At 42.0% G+C, this 17,150-nt stretch overlaps 1 protein-coding gene across 4 annotated transcripts in view; it reads right to left on the bottom strand.

Annotated features, from left to right (window-relative positions):
• Window positions 1-12,704, bottom strand: part of LOC147903256 (uncharacterized) — a 29,467-nt gene extending 16,763 nt beyond the window's left edge. For 3 of the 4 annotated variants that reach the window (XM_087373022.1, XM_087373023.1, XM_087373020.1), the window contains exons 1-10: window positions 12,435-12,704; window positions 11,625-11,735; window positions 9,518-9,645; window positions 8,739-8,886; window positions 8,504-8,616; window positions 8,316-8,399; window positions 8,154-8,202; window positions 7,942-8,033; window positions 812-914; window positions 500-591 (exon numbers count right to left, since the gene is read on the bottom strand). In XM_087373022.1, coding sequence (XP_087229148.1) covers window positions 500-591; window positions 812-914; window positions 7,942-8,033; window positions 8,154-8,202; window positions 8,316-8,399; window positions 8,504-8,616; window positions 8,739-8,886; window positions 9,518-9,645; window positions 11,625-11,726 — 911 coding nt within the window. In that variant the 5' untranslated portion in view covers window positions 11,727-11,735; window positions 12,435-12,704. Of the gene's footprint in view, window positions 1-499; window positions 592-811; window positions 915-7,941; window positions 8,034-8,153; window positions 8,203-8,315; window positions 8,400-8,503; window positions 8,617-8,738; window positions 8,887-9,517; window positions 9,646-11,624; window positions 11,736-12,013; window positions 12,064-12,434 lie in introns of those variants that run through there. The other variant, XM_087373021.1, reaches the window with a different exon arrangement.
• Window positions 12,705-17,150: the final 4,446 nt, after the last annotated feature.

A 17,150-nucleotide genomic window follows, 5' to 3' on the forward strand; every position in this document is an offset into this window, starting at 1 on the left:
CCATTTGGAATTAGTTGTGACAGTGTCAAGTAAGTTTTTATGGTCTTTAAAGGAAAGGTGCCAAGTAAGTCTTTATTGTCTTTAAAGAAAAGGTGCCAATACGATTAGGTGCGTTCCAAAAGGGCATGTAACGCTTCAAACTGCAACTTACGATAAGGTGTGAGCTTTGAATCAAACCATGACAATAGCATCATTTTAAAACATAAGATGTAAAAAAACATGCTCCAATAAAAATGTGAGCCTGTTTGAGAGAGTTGCCATGGTTATCAAAGCTACGTAGTTATAAGTTCTATTGATCCCTAGAGGGCTGGTATAGGCTATCCACAAGGACTCAATATCCATTTGGAATATTCAAATAGTCTAGATATAGAATAAAGGTTTCAATTTTCTATAAAGACAGTTTGGTTTGAAACAAATTGCCAGGTCAATGGTGAACAGGACAAACAAGAAACAAAACAAGTAGGTTTCATAAGCTGTGACAATTCATAAAAACTCATACCAGGATGCTGCAGCCGGTAAACTGCTGGACTTCATTAAACTTCCATTTGAGAGAGAGACCTTTGATACGTTCCCAGGAATAGCTGGTGCATGCTAGACGAACCCAACATATAAAGACTTCAACAATGCCGCGGCAAGGGAAACACTGGGCTAAAGATTTCAACGCTACCGCAGCAAACAAAACACGGTGCTATCGGTCCTATAAATCCCTACAGAGCTGTATGAAATTGTAATTGAAGGAAAAGTTGTGTGCTTTACACAACCACACTCTAAAATAAACATTACTTTATCTAATGGTTTCCTGAATACGTACAGAGGTAAAAGATGCAGTAGGTACATCTATAATAGGAGGCGGCAAGCCAACTCCAGAGCGCCGCTGAGATGGGTGGGTGAGGTCATGAAAGTGCTGATTCTTGCTGCACACAAAATACCAAACAGGAAATGTCAAAAGGGCATGAAAAACTTCACCTACTTTAGCATTAGAAACTTAAAAATATCAAAGAGTAAACTCATTCCAGACTGATTCACCAAGGGCACAACAAAAATTCCATTGTGGCAACCTAAACACATACAATTGGAAAAGCAAGCAGGCTGCAACAGCAGACAAGCATATCAAAGTTCTACAATAGATATACAAAATAGGTAAAAAGAACGTGCATAAGCTGCTTTTCCTTATAGCATCAGCATTTTCAAGTCTCGAAACACTTAAGTAATATGACACTAAAAGATCATTTCTATATAATATAATGTAGACCAAATTCATGTCGGAGGCAATCAAGGCCTACAACATCGTAAAACAATGCCAAGCGATCGTGAGGCTTAATTCCATGCATAGCTGGAGTTAATCATGGGAAACAATCTATAGAAGCTAAAAAGGAAAAAGGGAGCAAAAGGCAGTTTAGCACCCACACACAAAGAAGACCATTGCCAATCATGCTTGCAGGCACGGTTCGGCATAGCTTCAACATAAAAAAAATTCAGAGGCCCCAAAGATTGTTGGCAAGATTCCAGAGACAGACCTACTCTAGTCCATATCTTCACCCTGTGGGCCATCATTGAGGCGGCAAAGTCGAGATCCCAAAAAGTTTACGCCTGTTTTGTAGACTTCCGGAAGGCCTTCGACACCGTCCCACGCTCTTGTATGATCAAGAGACTCCAAGATATGCAGATTCCAAAGGTCATGATATGGGAAGCCATGAGCTTATACGAGTCCACCAGAGGGAGAGTTTGCGCCCCAGGAGGCCTATCAGATTGGGTTGAGAGCACAATCGCAGTGAAACCCCTTTCACCGACTCTCTTTGGGCTCTACATTGATGAGATCACATCCTTTATCGACCGCGTAGGAGGCAAGGGATCACTGCTGGCTAATTTGATGATACAGATATTGCTATATGCAGATGTCATCCTCCTCATATGATCTACAGGGGAGCTACTGCAAAGACATCTGGAGGCCCTAGAGGTAGAGAGAGACCTGGCAGTTCACCTTGGGAAGCTCAAGGTTATGATCTTCAACACCTCATGTGTAGTACTCCATCGTCACATCTTCACTTACTGAGGTGAGCCAGTGGAGATAGTGCAGTCTTGCACATACTTGGGGGCAATCTTTACAGGGCTAGTTTTCGCGATGGTATGCACCTGTGTCCACATGGTTTGCCAATCACGATATTCAGATGGACCGGTTTCCCCCCTTTCTGTACAGCATGGACGCACCACCCGAGCGGATCCTAGAAGACGAGATTAACCATATCATACGGTTAGATCTCCTCCAACTCCATACGTCTTGCACTTGGGGAGGGGGGGGAGGGGAACAAGAGTTCCCAACCACTTCTTGAGAGTATCGGAGGATGGACTCATCGTCAGACTACAGTACCTCAAGAACAGGAGTCTCACATGCACTGCGGTCCCATCAACTGAGCATCGAGGTACGGAGAGCTACAGGCATACCCAAAGAGCAGCGGATCTACACGTTACACACGATGGGAGAGGTCGAGACGGATGAGCATTTCTTATGTCTCTGCCCAACCTACTATGACATCAGTGGACCATACCACTGCCCTTTTCAAAAGGGGCACGGCTTTGGTCCACTCTCACGGTTGATCCACTTTCAGAACCACGTCTGCATTGGGCTCTATGTGATTGAGATGCGGCGACACACAGACACTATTGCGACAGATCACAGAGTAACCGAAGGGGACCACGCCGCAAGAGCCTGAGGTAGACCAAGCACGGCGATATGCCACAAAATTTTATGCATTTGAGTCAGCCCCAAGACATAGCAAGGTGGAGGAGGAAGAGCTAGCTGACATGACGGCAGTGTAGATCAACAGGGAGAGACGACGTGATGCTTTCGAGCAAGGGACGCAAAGACCACTCACAACACAGAGACCAAAGCACACACGATCGAGGTCCCGTCCATCTCAGCATTGCTCAGCCAGGGACAAGGCAACACTCTTGACATAGCCCATCGGATACAAAGACTGAAGAGACCACGTCCTCCACCACAACGAGAGACAGCTCAACATATGCAGATTCGGGATATCTTTGCAGCCCAACAGAGACCCATGACATCGGGTTTCAGATTTCTGAGCTCTCGGTCTTTCAGTTTCTCAGTCTTTATTTGAGTTAGCTTTAGCATAGCACTCAGCAAGGGTCCTAGCACGCACTTTCCTTCAGCCCACAAAGGCCTGTGTGGGTTTTTGGCCTGCCCCAGTGTAGGCCTTAGTGAAGGCTTCGTCTTGGAGATGGGCAAATTTTGAAATTTATTTTTGTTTTTTTTCGTGAATTGTTTTGTTGGTCCACATGACTGGTTTTTGTTTTTCATGATTGATTGAGGGCATGTGATCTCCACCTCTCTCTCTCTCTCTCTCTCTCTCTCTCTCTCTCTCTCTCTCTCTCTCTCATACCCTCACACCCTCGTTTATATCACATCACACTCCCACTCATGCATGCACATGCGCACAATGATGCAAATGCGCTAGTGCAACTCCTTATCACCAGCTTCTTACACTCCCAAATCCCCATACCAGAGAGACATGAATGTGTTGCCTACAAAGCCTAGGCCACTCAAGAGGAAGAGCAAGATCAAGTGTTGCTCGTCTTTAACTCGAGGAAGAACAAGCCTAGGCCACTCAAGAGGAAGAGCAAGATCGAGTGTTGCTCTTGTCTTTAACCAAGACCAAAGCACTGAGGCGGTTCGACCAATTCAACAGTCCAATTGTCATTCAATGAAGCTCCCCTTAAGAGGTATGATTTAAAAACTCATCCATTGGCACTCATCTTGGCTCAATCAATTTGAAAGCTACTTTCCATTGTGCACAGAACTTTGACTATCTAGCTACCAAGGTCAATCTCCACATAAGGGAGGCCTAGGTATCATTGATCCAAAGATATAGAGCAAAGCGGCAAGCCATGTTGGGAAAGCCTATTGTCAAGCATCTGGCTCCAAACTCTAAACCTTGGAGGCTCTTTCTTTGACAAGGGCTCCTAAAGGAACACGCCTCCACATGAGAATATGGGCATTGGTAACAATCTCACCAATCGATCGTCATGACGGCCCCCCTCTCACATGAAAGGGATCACTACTTATGCGGAGCTTGATGATGAAACAACTCATCAAAGCCACCCCCAAAGCAAAAGATGAGTTCAAGCAACAGCCCTTGATTTGGCACTTGGACTTCCAAGACCACGAGGCTCGTATGTCGAGGCAATGCACACACATTGGGTTGGGCATGGTGGGAGAATGATCAAGACTAGAGTTCACAGATGATACAACCTTGTTCGTAGAGCGCTCACCCAAGGGCCTAGAGAGGGTTAGAGGTGCACTAGTTGGATTCAGGAGCCAAGCCCAATTTGATTGCTTTTAGCATAGGCTCCGAAGAGCTCCAATCATGGGCCAATGACCTTAGCTATTCCCAAGGCCATATGGTGACATATTTCAGCTGTCAGGTGGGATCGGATATCTCAACAAAGCACAGATTTCCTCACTACAGTGTTCCACGCAAGCTCCTCTATTGGAGCTCAGCCATGCTCTCTTTGGAAGGCAGAGCTTTTGGTGCCTCGTGCTAGTGCTTTCAAAAGAGGTGCAAGGGACATCTACGGCGCTTGCTGGGCAATTTTCTTTGGGTAGGCTCAGAAGGCACACAAAATATCCGTGCTAGGGTCATCAAGAAGATAGTGGTTCTCCCCAAGGCAAAGGAAGTCCTATGTAGGTTGATCTAAAGATACAGAGCAAAGCCATGTTGGGGAAGCTTATTGTCAAGGGTCTGGCTATAGACTCTGAACCTTGGAAGCTCCTACTCCTAAGGAACATGCCCCATGCACACGAGGACAATGGCAACAGTCTCACCAATGGATCATCACGACGGTCCCTCTCACATGGAAGGAATCACCTCTTATGCAGATCAAACCTCATTCGAGCCCTCCAAAGCAAAAGATAGTTCGAGCAACATCCCTTGATTTGGCACTTGGACATCCGAGACCTGGGTTGGGCATAGTGGGACAATGAGCTGGTGAGATCCCTAGGGGTAGAATCAGCTCCCCTACCATCCCGAGGAGAGGCTAAGCACTCATGTACATATACATGCATACATTATGTCTCTGTATATATACACACTTGAGAGGGGGATGTAGGAGATCGAGAAGGCCATCCCGGAGGCAAGGCTTTGACTAGACCCTAGATGCACAAACCCTCCGCACTGGTATAACTCTCCAAGACAAGAATTCCACTCACAACACCACCACATAGAGCCCTACCAGACTTTCTTCCCAAATAAAGTCAGAGCAAGAGGTCAAAGGCCTAGGGACTTTACACTCATAGAATGGCAGCCGATCAGAGTGGTTGGCCATTAAGGGCAAACTTGTATATCATCAATCCAAACCTTTTCAATACAAACCAAATCACTCTATGTGGCACCTCTAGTTATGGTAGGGTAGAGCCTTGCACAAGACCACCCACATTGGACTAGCCTCCAACAAGAAACATCTCCTACTTCTAGGAAATCGAGCGACAAAGTGCTGAAGTTTTGAATAAGAATGATCATGCCCTATCGTTCACAATTGGTGCTACTAGTTCAGCAGGATAGTTCTTTCATGACCTGTAGAACTTTTACAAATTGACTATTAAGAACCACTATCCGAATGATTGGATGGTTTGACTAATTTGCTGAAATAAGCTATAGTGTTTAGTGAGATGAAAGAAAAGGACACACTATTTGCACTCCTTAAAGCTGTTGTGAGTTTCTAGTCAATCCTCCTCAGCAAAAGTAAGTTTAATAGCCATAGCTCAATAAACTAGTAATAGTCTTCTTCGATGATGTAGTAACAATATTGAGGAGAGTAAGGAACGATTAGACATGGTGAAATAAAATGGCTTAGAAAGGCCTAGTTTGAATACCAAGATCTATAAGGAACAATGTGACTTACATGCTTACGAAAACACATAATGAACATCAAGAACAAAGCACCATAGAATTAAGCTCAAAACTTTCAAAACATTGCTCAAAACTTTCAAAGTGAGCACATGAGCTGAAGACTTCAGCACTAGATTGAGGACCTTTAGAACGATAATAACAATGTGTATGTATATAAGTATATACACAATGTACGTACGTGCGTGCGTGTGTGCATACGTACGTATGCATGTATGCATGCATGCATGCATAGAGAGTAAGGGGAGACACACACACAGAGAGAGAGAGAGAGAGAGAGAGAGAGAGAGAGAGAGAGAGACACACACACACACACACACACACACATCTTCCTTGCTAATGAGGGGGATGTCAGCACGAAAAATAGGGTTTTGACTGTCAACAAATCATCAAACAAGCTGATCTTCAAACTCTTTTCTAACCCATTTATGACTAGCTCTTTCTCCATGAAAAAGGTATTACTCTAAAATGTTCCCAAAATCTCTCTCCTTACTAGCACAAATTATTAAAGTATCCATATGATGGCTGATTTTCTGCAAGTCAAATCAGACATCAAGAGCACTTTTTCTTGGAAAAAGTCCTTCCTCCAACAGCCAAAACACAGCATCCATGAAAGCTGAGAACTGCAACGTAAGGCATGCATCTAGATCAACATGCCGAAACTCATCCTCGATCTCATTAGAGTCACTCACATAGTTAAAAACCATGATATGCATTACTTCATTATCTTCATATCCAGTACCACAAAATATGTCTACAAAGCATATCCTCTGCCAGTTTGTCCTGGGAATTACGGAATACTCCGGGGAAAAAAGAATGTTCTGGCAGATGAATTAAGCTACCATCCCGCACCCTTGGAGTATTTGAACCTGGGTTCACAAATGTGAACATCACTATTCGCCAACGTCCTGGAAGGATAGCTACATTTTAGAGATTATGCAAGGTCAATATAAAAGGAAAAACACAAGATAGAAATCCTCTATTGGAGGAAGTATACAACGATCTGTCGCTTGCTTTAAAAAAGGACTGAGCTGAAAAGACAGATTGTTAACACTCCTGTTAGCGCAAAAAACAGTAGAATGTCATATGACCCAGCATTGTGCAATCTGTCTATATATAATATAGGTAATTTTGCAGAACACATATCAAATATATGTACTTCTGTGAAAACACATTCATGATGATCTTACATTGCATCTACGAGAGCAATTAATTATCACACAATCGTGGGAACGCAGTAAGAAAGATCTGTTTGATCCCCTGAAAACGCAGTTTACTTCCGCATGTTTCAAGATGCAACTATGATGACCTCAAGATCCCCACAGCAAAACTTGATGGATGACAAAAAACTACAGAAAGTCTTGATCCAAAAGACATCATTGTTTGACAATATAAGCAAAGAGCAAGCAAACGAGAGCTGCAAAACCTCTTAGCTCGAAGAATACCCACTGAACTACGTATCTGGATTATAAATCAAAATCTATAGACGAGGCACTACCCCTCCTCCAAGGTAAAATAAGATGCATCACAGCATGCAAGCATTAAAAATCAAGCAGGAAAGAACATAGCCCTTATTGGATTACTTATGGTTTGGACTGGGAATGTCAGCCTTACCGGCCGAGTCATGCCCAGTTGGCATTCTTCATTCTAGGAAGAAGAGCACCCACCCCAGCATCCAGAGCTGCTATGAATTATCCCCGTTCTCATAGCTCTGATGATCTCAGACAAACTCCCCTTTAATCCTATTGTCTGCGGCATTCTCTAAGAGATTCTATAGCATTTGAAGTCCTTTCAAGGCCCCATTTTTCTTCACTTTCCTGTCTGTGCTGACCTATGTAACAATTCTCATCCTAGAATGCAGAATTGAAGTTTTGACAAACACACTATATGAGTTTGTCCATTCCAGATAGATCCAAACCTCCCAGACAGGAAAATCATATGTTAAAGACAACCCAACCGTGAACAAGATACACCTTCTACTGCTGAAGTCCCTGCAAACAATAGCTATCGTCCTCACCTTCCATACTTTGCGAGCATCTCCTCTTTTGTGAAACTATCTTCCCGTGTTCCCTCATCATGCAAGTACAAGCAGTCAGGATTGTTGCAAGGCTGCAAAATAAACCGGTAAGATTTAATAGAGAAGATGCAAAAAGAGTTGAAAAGGTCCTTGCCAGGCTGAGCAAGGCAAACTATAATGTTGGAGACAGAGTACAACTGCTAGAATCATACCATATGTTTCAACCAAGCATTGCAATATTTCGTAGTTCCAAAGCAAGCCCTGCACAATAAAACCCTATGGTTTACCACCAGGAAATCGAAAGTACACAAATGTGCACCTCAGAACCTCTAACTAAAGCTTGCATGCATAGAGAGAGAAAAGAGTCTTCTTACTTTAAAACCTTTCCTTCCAGAACATAGCCATTTACAGCCTGGATACACCGGAGCGCATCTTCCTCTTTCATATATGTCACATATCTGCACAATGTCAGGAATACTTGAGAGATAATTCATCATTTGCCGCCACAAATTCAAGAAGTACATGCCTAAATTTGCTTAACATCAGGTTTTTTGACACTTACACACTCACACTCGATCCCACTGTAGAATGCTGAGAGCTGTGACCACCGGACTTTGAAACTGAAATTTTCAGAATCTTCCCATACTGGCCAAAATACTCCTTACGCTCTAACATCTGGCATAATACCAAAGAGTTCCAACGACGAAACCAATTAAGAATACCAAAGCAAGTACATAGTGATAGAAAAATCCCATAAGACCCCCAGATTTTTCCAGCCCACAAATCTACAATAATACCTCTTCATCTGCCAGAGTTGCAGGTACTCCAACAACATAAACAAGGTTTCTCTGAATAACACGAACATTGCTCAGACTCTTCCTTCCTTCCGTTGCCTTTGCCTTACCCTTACTAGACTTCTGCTTCTTGTCGTAAATATCAACAGGTCTGTTCCATACTGGCACTCCCAGTCATTAGAATTTTTTTAAGGTTCGACGAACAACACAAACATAGTTACGTTCACACACATTTTTGAATAACAAAATTCTTGAAATTCTGCAATGCAGCAAGTAGCTAGGAATCACTCTAGAAAGGCCTTGAAAAACACGCTTTCCTTGACATCAGCAAGATTGCTAGCACATCACTTTAATCATTTAGAATTACAAAAAAGAACACAAGCATCATTGAAGTTGCCCAGGCACATTTCCAACTCCAAAATGTAAAACCTTTGAAGATTTTGCAAAGTTCTGTATTTCTTTTGCATTCATAGCACAAGTGCAGCTGCTCTTCATCTAAAAAGGCCTGGCAGACTTAGCACTCAAGACACTGAGCCCACAAAAAAAAGAATAGAACTACACCTATACAAAGCACGCTAATATCAAAAAGCAAAGACACCCCTGCTGATGGCGATGTTATTGCTACAACACCACTCAATTGGGCTACAACAAAGATCACCAGGTTCTTGACAAACAGGCAGGCGCTTCTGGTATTTCCACACAAGTAAATCCTGTACACAGCTGCAGATCTTCCAAATACAAAACAGAAAGCCATGTGCAATAACTTCTGAGCATAACATTACCTGTCACAACTTACTGTCGTTGCAACTATCTTCTCCTTGTCGTATGGGGTCCTGCATGCTGGACAGCGCCCTTCAGTGCTGTCTTTCTCTGCCATCTCCATAATGTGATTCCAGCACCATACACAAATCTGTTGAAAGGAGAAACACCTTAGACAAAAGATTTGAATGCCAATAAAGTCCTGAAAACAACATCTCACTATGAGATAATTCATCAATAAAGGTGTACAATATGACAAAAACAAGCAACATATAGCAAGCATTAAGTGTCAAGCATGAAAGACAGAAAAGGACCAAATAACAATGAAAAGGGTGCTAATGTGCTTTGACAACTATCCTATAACAATGCTAGCGCAATTGTAAGCTCCCCAATCAAAGTTTTTGCCATAACATAACATCAAGACAAGCAATCTCTTTTGTCAACATTCTTTACTCCAATGTTTAGGAATGCTAGAGCTAAGTCTAGGTGAGGGAGAGGACACCCCTTCAGTGACCAAAAGGCAAACCACGCAGGTCAGTGCCCTCCTTTCCCAGGGAGACAAAATAAAGGTGAGTTGACGAGCTCCATTGTTTTCTAAACAGAAAAAAGTTTTAGGTTTGGCTCATTCAAAACTCTTCTCTGCCACTGCTGGCTTGTCAAAGCTCAACCTTCAGAGTTTCCCATTCCCCGGAGCTCATTTCTTCCTTGTGCTTAAGGTAGTGTCAGTAGGCTTTGTGGTAGATTGATAGCAGTTTGTGCTGATCTAACTCTCCACATACCCAAATTTTGATCCTGCCATACCACGGGTACGTGGCAAAGCTACTGCAATTCCTCATTGCACTTGAAGCTGCATCATTCATGCTCCAATATAAAGGTGATTGTCTGATCCATAAGCCGAGTAGGGCGTTACAGAAAACTTCATCAGTCTTAAGCTCCTGCAGCAATTTGCTCAGCTGTGCCACCCCCGCACGGAATTACGAACCCAATCTTGCATCTCGTGCCTGCTCGTCTCTACCTCCATTTTGTTTCAAACTCAGCCAGCAATTATTTGCTAGCCATATAACAGTAGAGTACACCAAGTCTGTCAAACACCTCTTTTAGCATATAAACAGACCTTGGGCTAGCAGCAGCCCGGAGCTGAAAATCTCCTGGAAAACTCAGTACAGAGGAGTGCTAATGTGTCCCTAAAAGCAGTGAAAGAACGTTGGGGACAAGCCTAGGTGACCATCGGTGTGGACCCAGACCTCCACTTGGGCTGCTTTGCAGTCTCCTCCTTCGCCTGAAAGAGCTGCCAGTAAAGGGAGGTATATATTGTTTTTGACTTACTATTTGATGTATTTAATACCTTCAATTCCATAATGTTTATATTTTTCTCCACCAGCCATTGATTTGGCATCCTTCATCCATTAGACTCAATTTGCCATTAAAAACTCAAATAATACCTTCAACACCAAGTTTTCGCTCTTTGCACTTCGAATACTGATTGCTGGTGTCTTTTGGTAAGCACCAGCAACCTTAGGGAGAGTAAATTTACTTAGTACTACAAGGAGGTTTCCCAATATTCTTAAGCGAGAGAGTACTTTCAAAGTTCCATCTCTATAATACTCATCTTAAGCGCATCCCCGTAACCATGACACCAGCTCTTGTAAAAGGAAATTACTTGAAAGTTAAAGCATGCAGTCTCACAGCGATACAGAGCATAACCATTGCATATCTAGGTCCTCCTTTACTTCAGCAAAGGATTCTTAAGGCATAGACTTCAAGATTTGTCTTTACGTAATTTTCTAGCGTGAGAACGTCTAGAATTCGGGGGCCAATGTTTAAGGTGCCGTTATATTTTAGTAAGCACACACGACCTTAGAGACAGTAAAGTTACTGTACTACAAGGGCATATCCCATGACACCAGCGCACGTAAAAGGGACAATTATAAACATGGAGTTGACTGGATACAAAGCAAAGCTTTAAGTCATGCAATAAATGTGCAATCATGAAGGTAATTTAGGTACCGGATACAAAGCAGAGCTTAAATCATTCAATAAATGTACATCTTCTTTCTCTCTTTTGCAATCATGAACAACTAATGCTCATTTATCGGAACAAGCAGAACGGAAACCAAAGTTTAGCAGGACCTGATAGCCACATGGACATGGTTTCAGCTGTCGATCTGTAGAATCCATCTCTTCCATGCACAAGGGGCAGCAATTATCTCCATCTTCGCTAGCTTCATCCATGGCTTTAGACTGCGCAGTTCCAAAAATTGAGTGAACTACTATATATGCAATGTTCAACATTAAACGTAAAATCTGTCCGGAAAGTGCACCACCACACGTTGCAAAAGGTTATATATGATCAACATAAATAAACGGTAGAAGCGCTAAAATTTGACTGCATAATGAATGATATTTTAGCTTCCTGGCGTGTCAGAATCCTATTCATAGCAACATCATGCTAGCCCACAATTTAGAAAAGGCTAAAATTTCTATCCCTTCAGGCAAAAAGCTAATGATGCATAACATACCCCTACAAGATCTACTGAGTCGGCAATCAAGATGATTGCACAAAGCTGCAGAACGGGACGCTAGATAAGGGGCGACAGACCAATGGCCTTAATTGAGGTTATAACCATATATTATAAAACAAGATCAGCAAGCTATCACGCCAAGAGGCTAGAAAGACAGTTTAGCAAAACTGCATAGATTGCAGGTTTGAAGGCATGCAAGAGCAGCACAAAGATCGGCGAAGCAAGCAGTAAGAAGCAATACGGAAGATTAACAAACGATCAACTTGACACGGAAATCAACGTGAAGATGATGTTTCGGCAGAGTGTGGAGCGAAGATTAATGATTCAGCAAGAGTTGGAAGGGGGATCGATCGAACCGCGAGGAAATAGGGTGACGGATGGGGGGCCAACCTAGTAGTGCAGATGTAGAGTGAAGTACCTGGGGATGCGGGGCGAAGGATGAAGATGCTGGTGGCAACGAAGGCGCGCTGCTGCTGCTGCTGCTGACGAATGACGATGAAGGCAAGGCGACAGGTAGGGAGTGGAGGAGGAGGAGGAGGAGGAGGAGGATGCCGCTAGTAGTGGGGCTGGGACGAAGGGAGGGAGGGAGGGAGCAGATCGGCAGGAAGGGGGAGGAGAAGGACAAGGATAAGGCCTTAGCAGGAGGAGCAGCAGCAGGAGGAGGAGGAGAGGGAGAAAGGATGTAAGTGGTGGTGGTGCCAATCTTTGAGAGTTTTTCCCTCACACCTCTCAACTGCTTAAATACTTCCTGCCACCCTTTACCCTTTTAACTAATTTAATTTATACCCCTCCTCTCTATTTTGACTCCAAGGCTGGCCAGGTAGCCCTTCAATCCTCCCCACCAAGATCCGCCTGCCCTCCGACCTCTTGAGGTTGAAAGGGATTTTTGTAAAATCATGAATCTTTGGTCCATTAGCTTTTTCCCAACTCACTTTGTTTGACCATTTTCCTTGGCCTTACACAAGTGTACTAATTGCTAGAGAGAATTTATAGCCCAGAACTGGGATTGAGAGTCGCACGCAATGTTGTAGAGGACGCAATCCAGAGCATGGTAGGTTTGTTTACAAGCAACAAGGAGCATTACATAGCTCCACACCAACAAAGCAACTCTTTGATCAAGAGATCTCGCTCTATCCCTATTATTTAGATGTTTGTTATTGTGGGATGGTAAATGGCCTCTACTATCGGGTATCATCTAACATTCTTCATCAATACCACCATTACCTACCATTAATTCTCCATGTTCACATCCCCACCTTGTTTCCAATGTACTTTTGAACACACTGCTATGACTTTACTTTCTTTGGGTTTCCCCTTCAACCCTCCTAGCCATCTTGCCATCAAAAGAGACCCTATAATGCTTGGGTTTAGCCACACCGTTTTCTTAAGCAGGACATGCCTACGGGTCCAAGGCCTCCCTTCTCATGATCAGGTGTGGTAGGCTTTACATAAGCCAATCTCTGACAATAAAAAGCACCACTAGGGAGGGAAGGGTGTGCATGAGAGGTATGGTGCGGGATCTTTATGGTGTTGTTGAACAATTCTTCAATCAATAGGGCATGTAGGCAAGGCAACCAGCTTAAAGACAAGGCCTTGGCATGAGTGTCTGGTGGAGATCTTATGGTTGAAGGGTTGCTATTTCTTAGAGCTAGAATCTCTAGGGTAAGGAGGAGGAGGAGGAGGAGGAGGAGTAGGTATGAAAGAGGAGGATGCACGTAGAGGGCCAGCCAAATCCAGCAGGTCTCAGGTAATGCGTGGTCATATGAGGCATTGCCAAGCCTTTCCTAGCCATGCACATGGCACATGTAAAAACAAACATGAAGCTATCTTAAGTCCACATGTTGTTCCATCAGTAATGGAGCTTGGTTTAGTCGAATTGTAGGATATGTTGAGAAAGAGTAGGATTAGGCCATGTTCCACTAGAACTATCTCCACGACAATATGTAGATTGTGAGCTATTCTAGGAATGGTATCATGTAAATAATCACATTAATTGGTAGATTGAAGTGTTTAAAATCAAACGTCTTTTATATACCATGTCTTTTACATCTGCAGCCCTCTTGCCTTATTTCTTGTCTCAACCCTTGTTCTCATCACATCAGTTGCCATAACATTTGTGGACACACTCGGGAACAATTCCTACTAATAAAACACCATATGGGCAATCAATAAATTGTGTTACTTGTTATGAGAACTTTTCCTTGCATAGTTATGAATAATACCAATAAACTAAGAGGTAGTGCCCATGAGCATGCATATTCTCATGTTTTGTGTCCGTGTCTTAATCAAACTTAAAGAGATGCCTCAGACTTCTACCATGGTGATTCATAATGGCAATCAATAGTTTGCATTGTGCTTATGATGCAATTGTGATAATCTTATTGTTGTTACTTACCCCACCCGATGATGCAACTATGATAATCTTATCATTGCTACTTACCCGACCTTATGGCCTCACTTCATGCATTGTATGGGGTCACTTTTCCCCCACTCCATCACATCAATTATCATTGATTTTGTGTGGAAGCTCAAATTAGGGTTTGACAGCATCACACCTTGCTACCGAATGGAAGATCGGCACTTCAAGGTGACCTTCGACTAAGCATTCATAGTCTCTCTATTCAACAACTACCATTAGAATCACCAATATGTGTATACTTCTCTAATTTTCCATAAATCTTGGTATCTAAGTAGAGAACATCATTGCCACAATACATATTTTGTTTTTATCCGTTCTATGACAAGCATGTCCATGCTTCCAAGTGTGTTTATGTGTTGTCGAATAACATTAACGAACTATGGCAACTACTTGACTAGCTGGCATGTATGGATTGAAACCGGTCTGATAAATATACATATACTTATGTTAGACAAAGGCTAGTGATGACTACAGTGCCTATTGATGGAACCATGTGTTGTGATGGTGGTAGTTGTGTACAATGATCGAAAGCAAGGACCAAATGACTGAAGGACCGAATCAAAGGATGAAATGATCAAATTAAAGGACAAATTTAATAGGGCAAAGATAGATAGAAACTCAAAGAAGTGATCATTAGGACATGTGGAAGATGCATACAGAGTTGGTGGAGGTTATTGACATATTAATCTTCTTAATTGTGTTGTGATTGCACGCTAAGAAAAAACTACATCATGAACATGATTGCAAGTTCTTCTTGACCATCAACGTCATAGCTCTAAAAACGTGGACAAGGGACAAGTTTACTTTAGTGACAAGTTTAAAATTGGAAGTCTTATATCACACTGTACACTCCGGAGAAGCTTTATCAAGCATTAATAATTAAAAAGTTAAAAAATGAATAGTACCTATAGGAGGAGCATAAAAGCAACCCCTCAAAGGTAAACTTTTTGCATCTAAACTGAGTAAAGTAGAATAGAAAGCTAAGCAAAGAATAGAGCTAAAAGAAGAGCTTAAAAATATATTTAACAAGTGAGGGCCAGCTCTCTCATATCATAAATAATCTTCGAGGAAGTCTGCCACCTCTCCCCATACATCTTGTATGGATTTTCATTCTTTGTTTTACAATGTTTTAATTCTTTTTTAAAGAATCCCCAATTTTTAAAATGGTAAAATTTCATTAGTTTGTTTTTTTTACAATGAAGAGCTTTGTATCCATTAACAACTGAATATGTAGAGTTCCATTTTTAGGACACATTTAGGCTTGAATCCTATAAACTTATGATTATAGCTAACCAACCCTCTCCTTTGTTATGCATGTCCTTGACGGTGATAGAGTGCTAGGGAATCAAAAGAAACAACCATGGTGCACACAAAATCAAAAAACAGTGACACCAACATTCATGTGATCATAGTCCAACTCATTATATCTAAAAGCTTGTGATGACCACCCCATGTTATGGAAGAGAGAACTAACAAGCTCATGCGAGCAATGACTTAGTTATGTATTATTGGGGTTTAGTTTCTAAAAAGTGCTACTCTTTGTCCATAAATAATGGAAGCACTACCATTGATATTTATAGGGAGGATTAGGTCCTATGGACCTTAATTTGTGTCTCATCTCTAAAAATTTCCTACTCCTTTCTAAAATTGTAAAAATTATAAAGAAGAGATTATATTTGAAATTAGCAATTATATGCTAAAAATAAAATAAAACTATCGGACATCTGGTTTAATCAATAAATAAATACAACAATATGTGAGCCTATCAAGTAATGCAACTAGATGGGTTTCTGATTACCTGCTCCACAACAACAACAAAAATAAAATAATAAATAAATGCAACAACATATGAGGCTATCAAGTAATGCAACTAGATGGGTTTTTGATTACCTGCTCCACAACAACAACAAAAATGAAACATTGGGTTTAGCATAACAATAATGCAACAACACGTGAATCTATCATGTAATGCACATATGACTCACAATATAGCTACATGCTATCTATCATCAAGGATTATAAATAAGATTATTGAACTAAGATATCTTATATAATGGCCATTTTTATGCAGTAATATTTTTATTCTTCATGCTATTCTTAAATTCAAAAATATAACTATGTGTGCAACACATATATAATATCTCTTCCTTAAATGCTACCATAATTATAGATTTTACCAATGTGCATTTCATTACTTTTTTTGCAAAGAGAAGAACTTTCTATTACTGCTTGGGAAAAAACACCATATGAATCAGCTACCAAACTAGGGTTGATGATGGTAAATACAAATAAAAGACTTGGCTGTCCAAATCCAACCTACCAAAATCCCAGCTCGCGCTGCCTAGGGACTATCCGAAGTAGGGGCTAACAACCAAGATGGTGGCCTATACATCTAGTGAATATCTCCCACAGAGAATGTGTAGAAAATGCATGCAGACCAAGCCTTGCTGAAACATTCTCACTGCTCGGTGGTCCCTCGTGAGCATGGAGCACCGCACTCCCCATTAGCACACACTGTGAAGATAATGTCTTGCCATATGGCTACTATTATAGTAGTTGGTGGAGCGTGTTGCCCTCCCATCATTAGACTACAATGGGCGACCCAGATGTTCCAAGTAGTTATACTAGGCACTATATCCCAAACACTACCCTCATGCAAATGCTATGGGCGATTGCGAGTGTGAGATGGTGGTACAGTCTCAAGGAACTCAATTT

Source organism: Dipteris shenzhenensis, chromosome 3 (assembly GCF_047967505.1).
Source record: "Dipteris shenzhenensis isolate YYH24624 ecotype China chromosome 3, Dip_SZ_1.0, whole genome shotgun sequence".
Lineage (NCBI taxonomy): Eukaryota > Viridiplantae > Streptophyta > Polypodiopsida > Gleicheniales > Dipteridaceae > Dipteris > Dipteris shenzhenensis.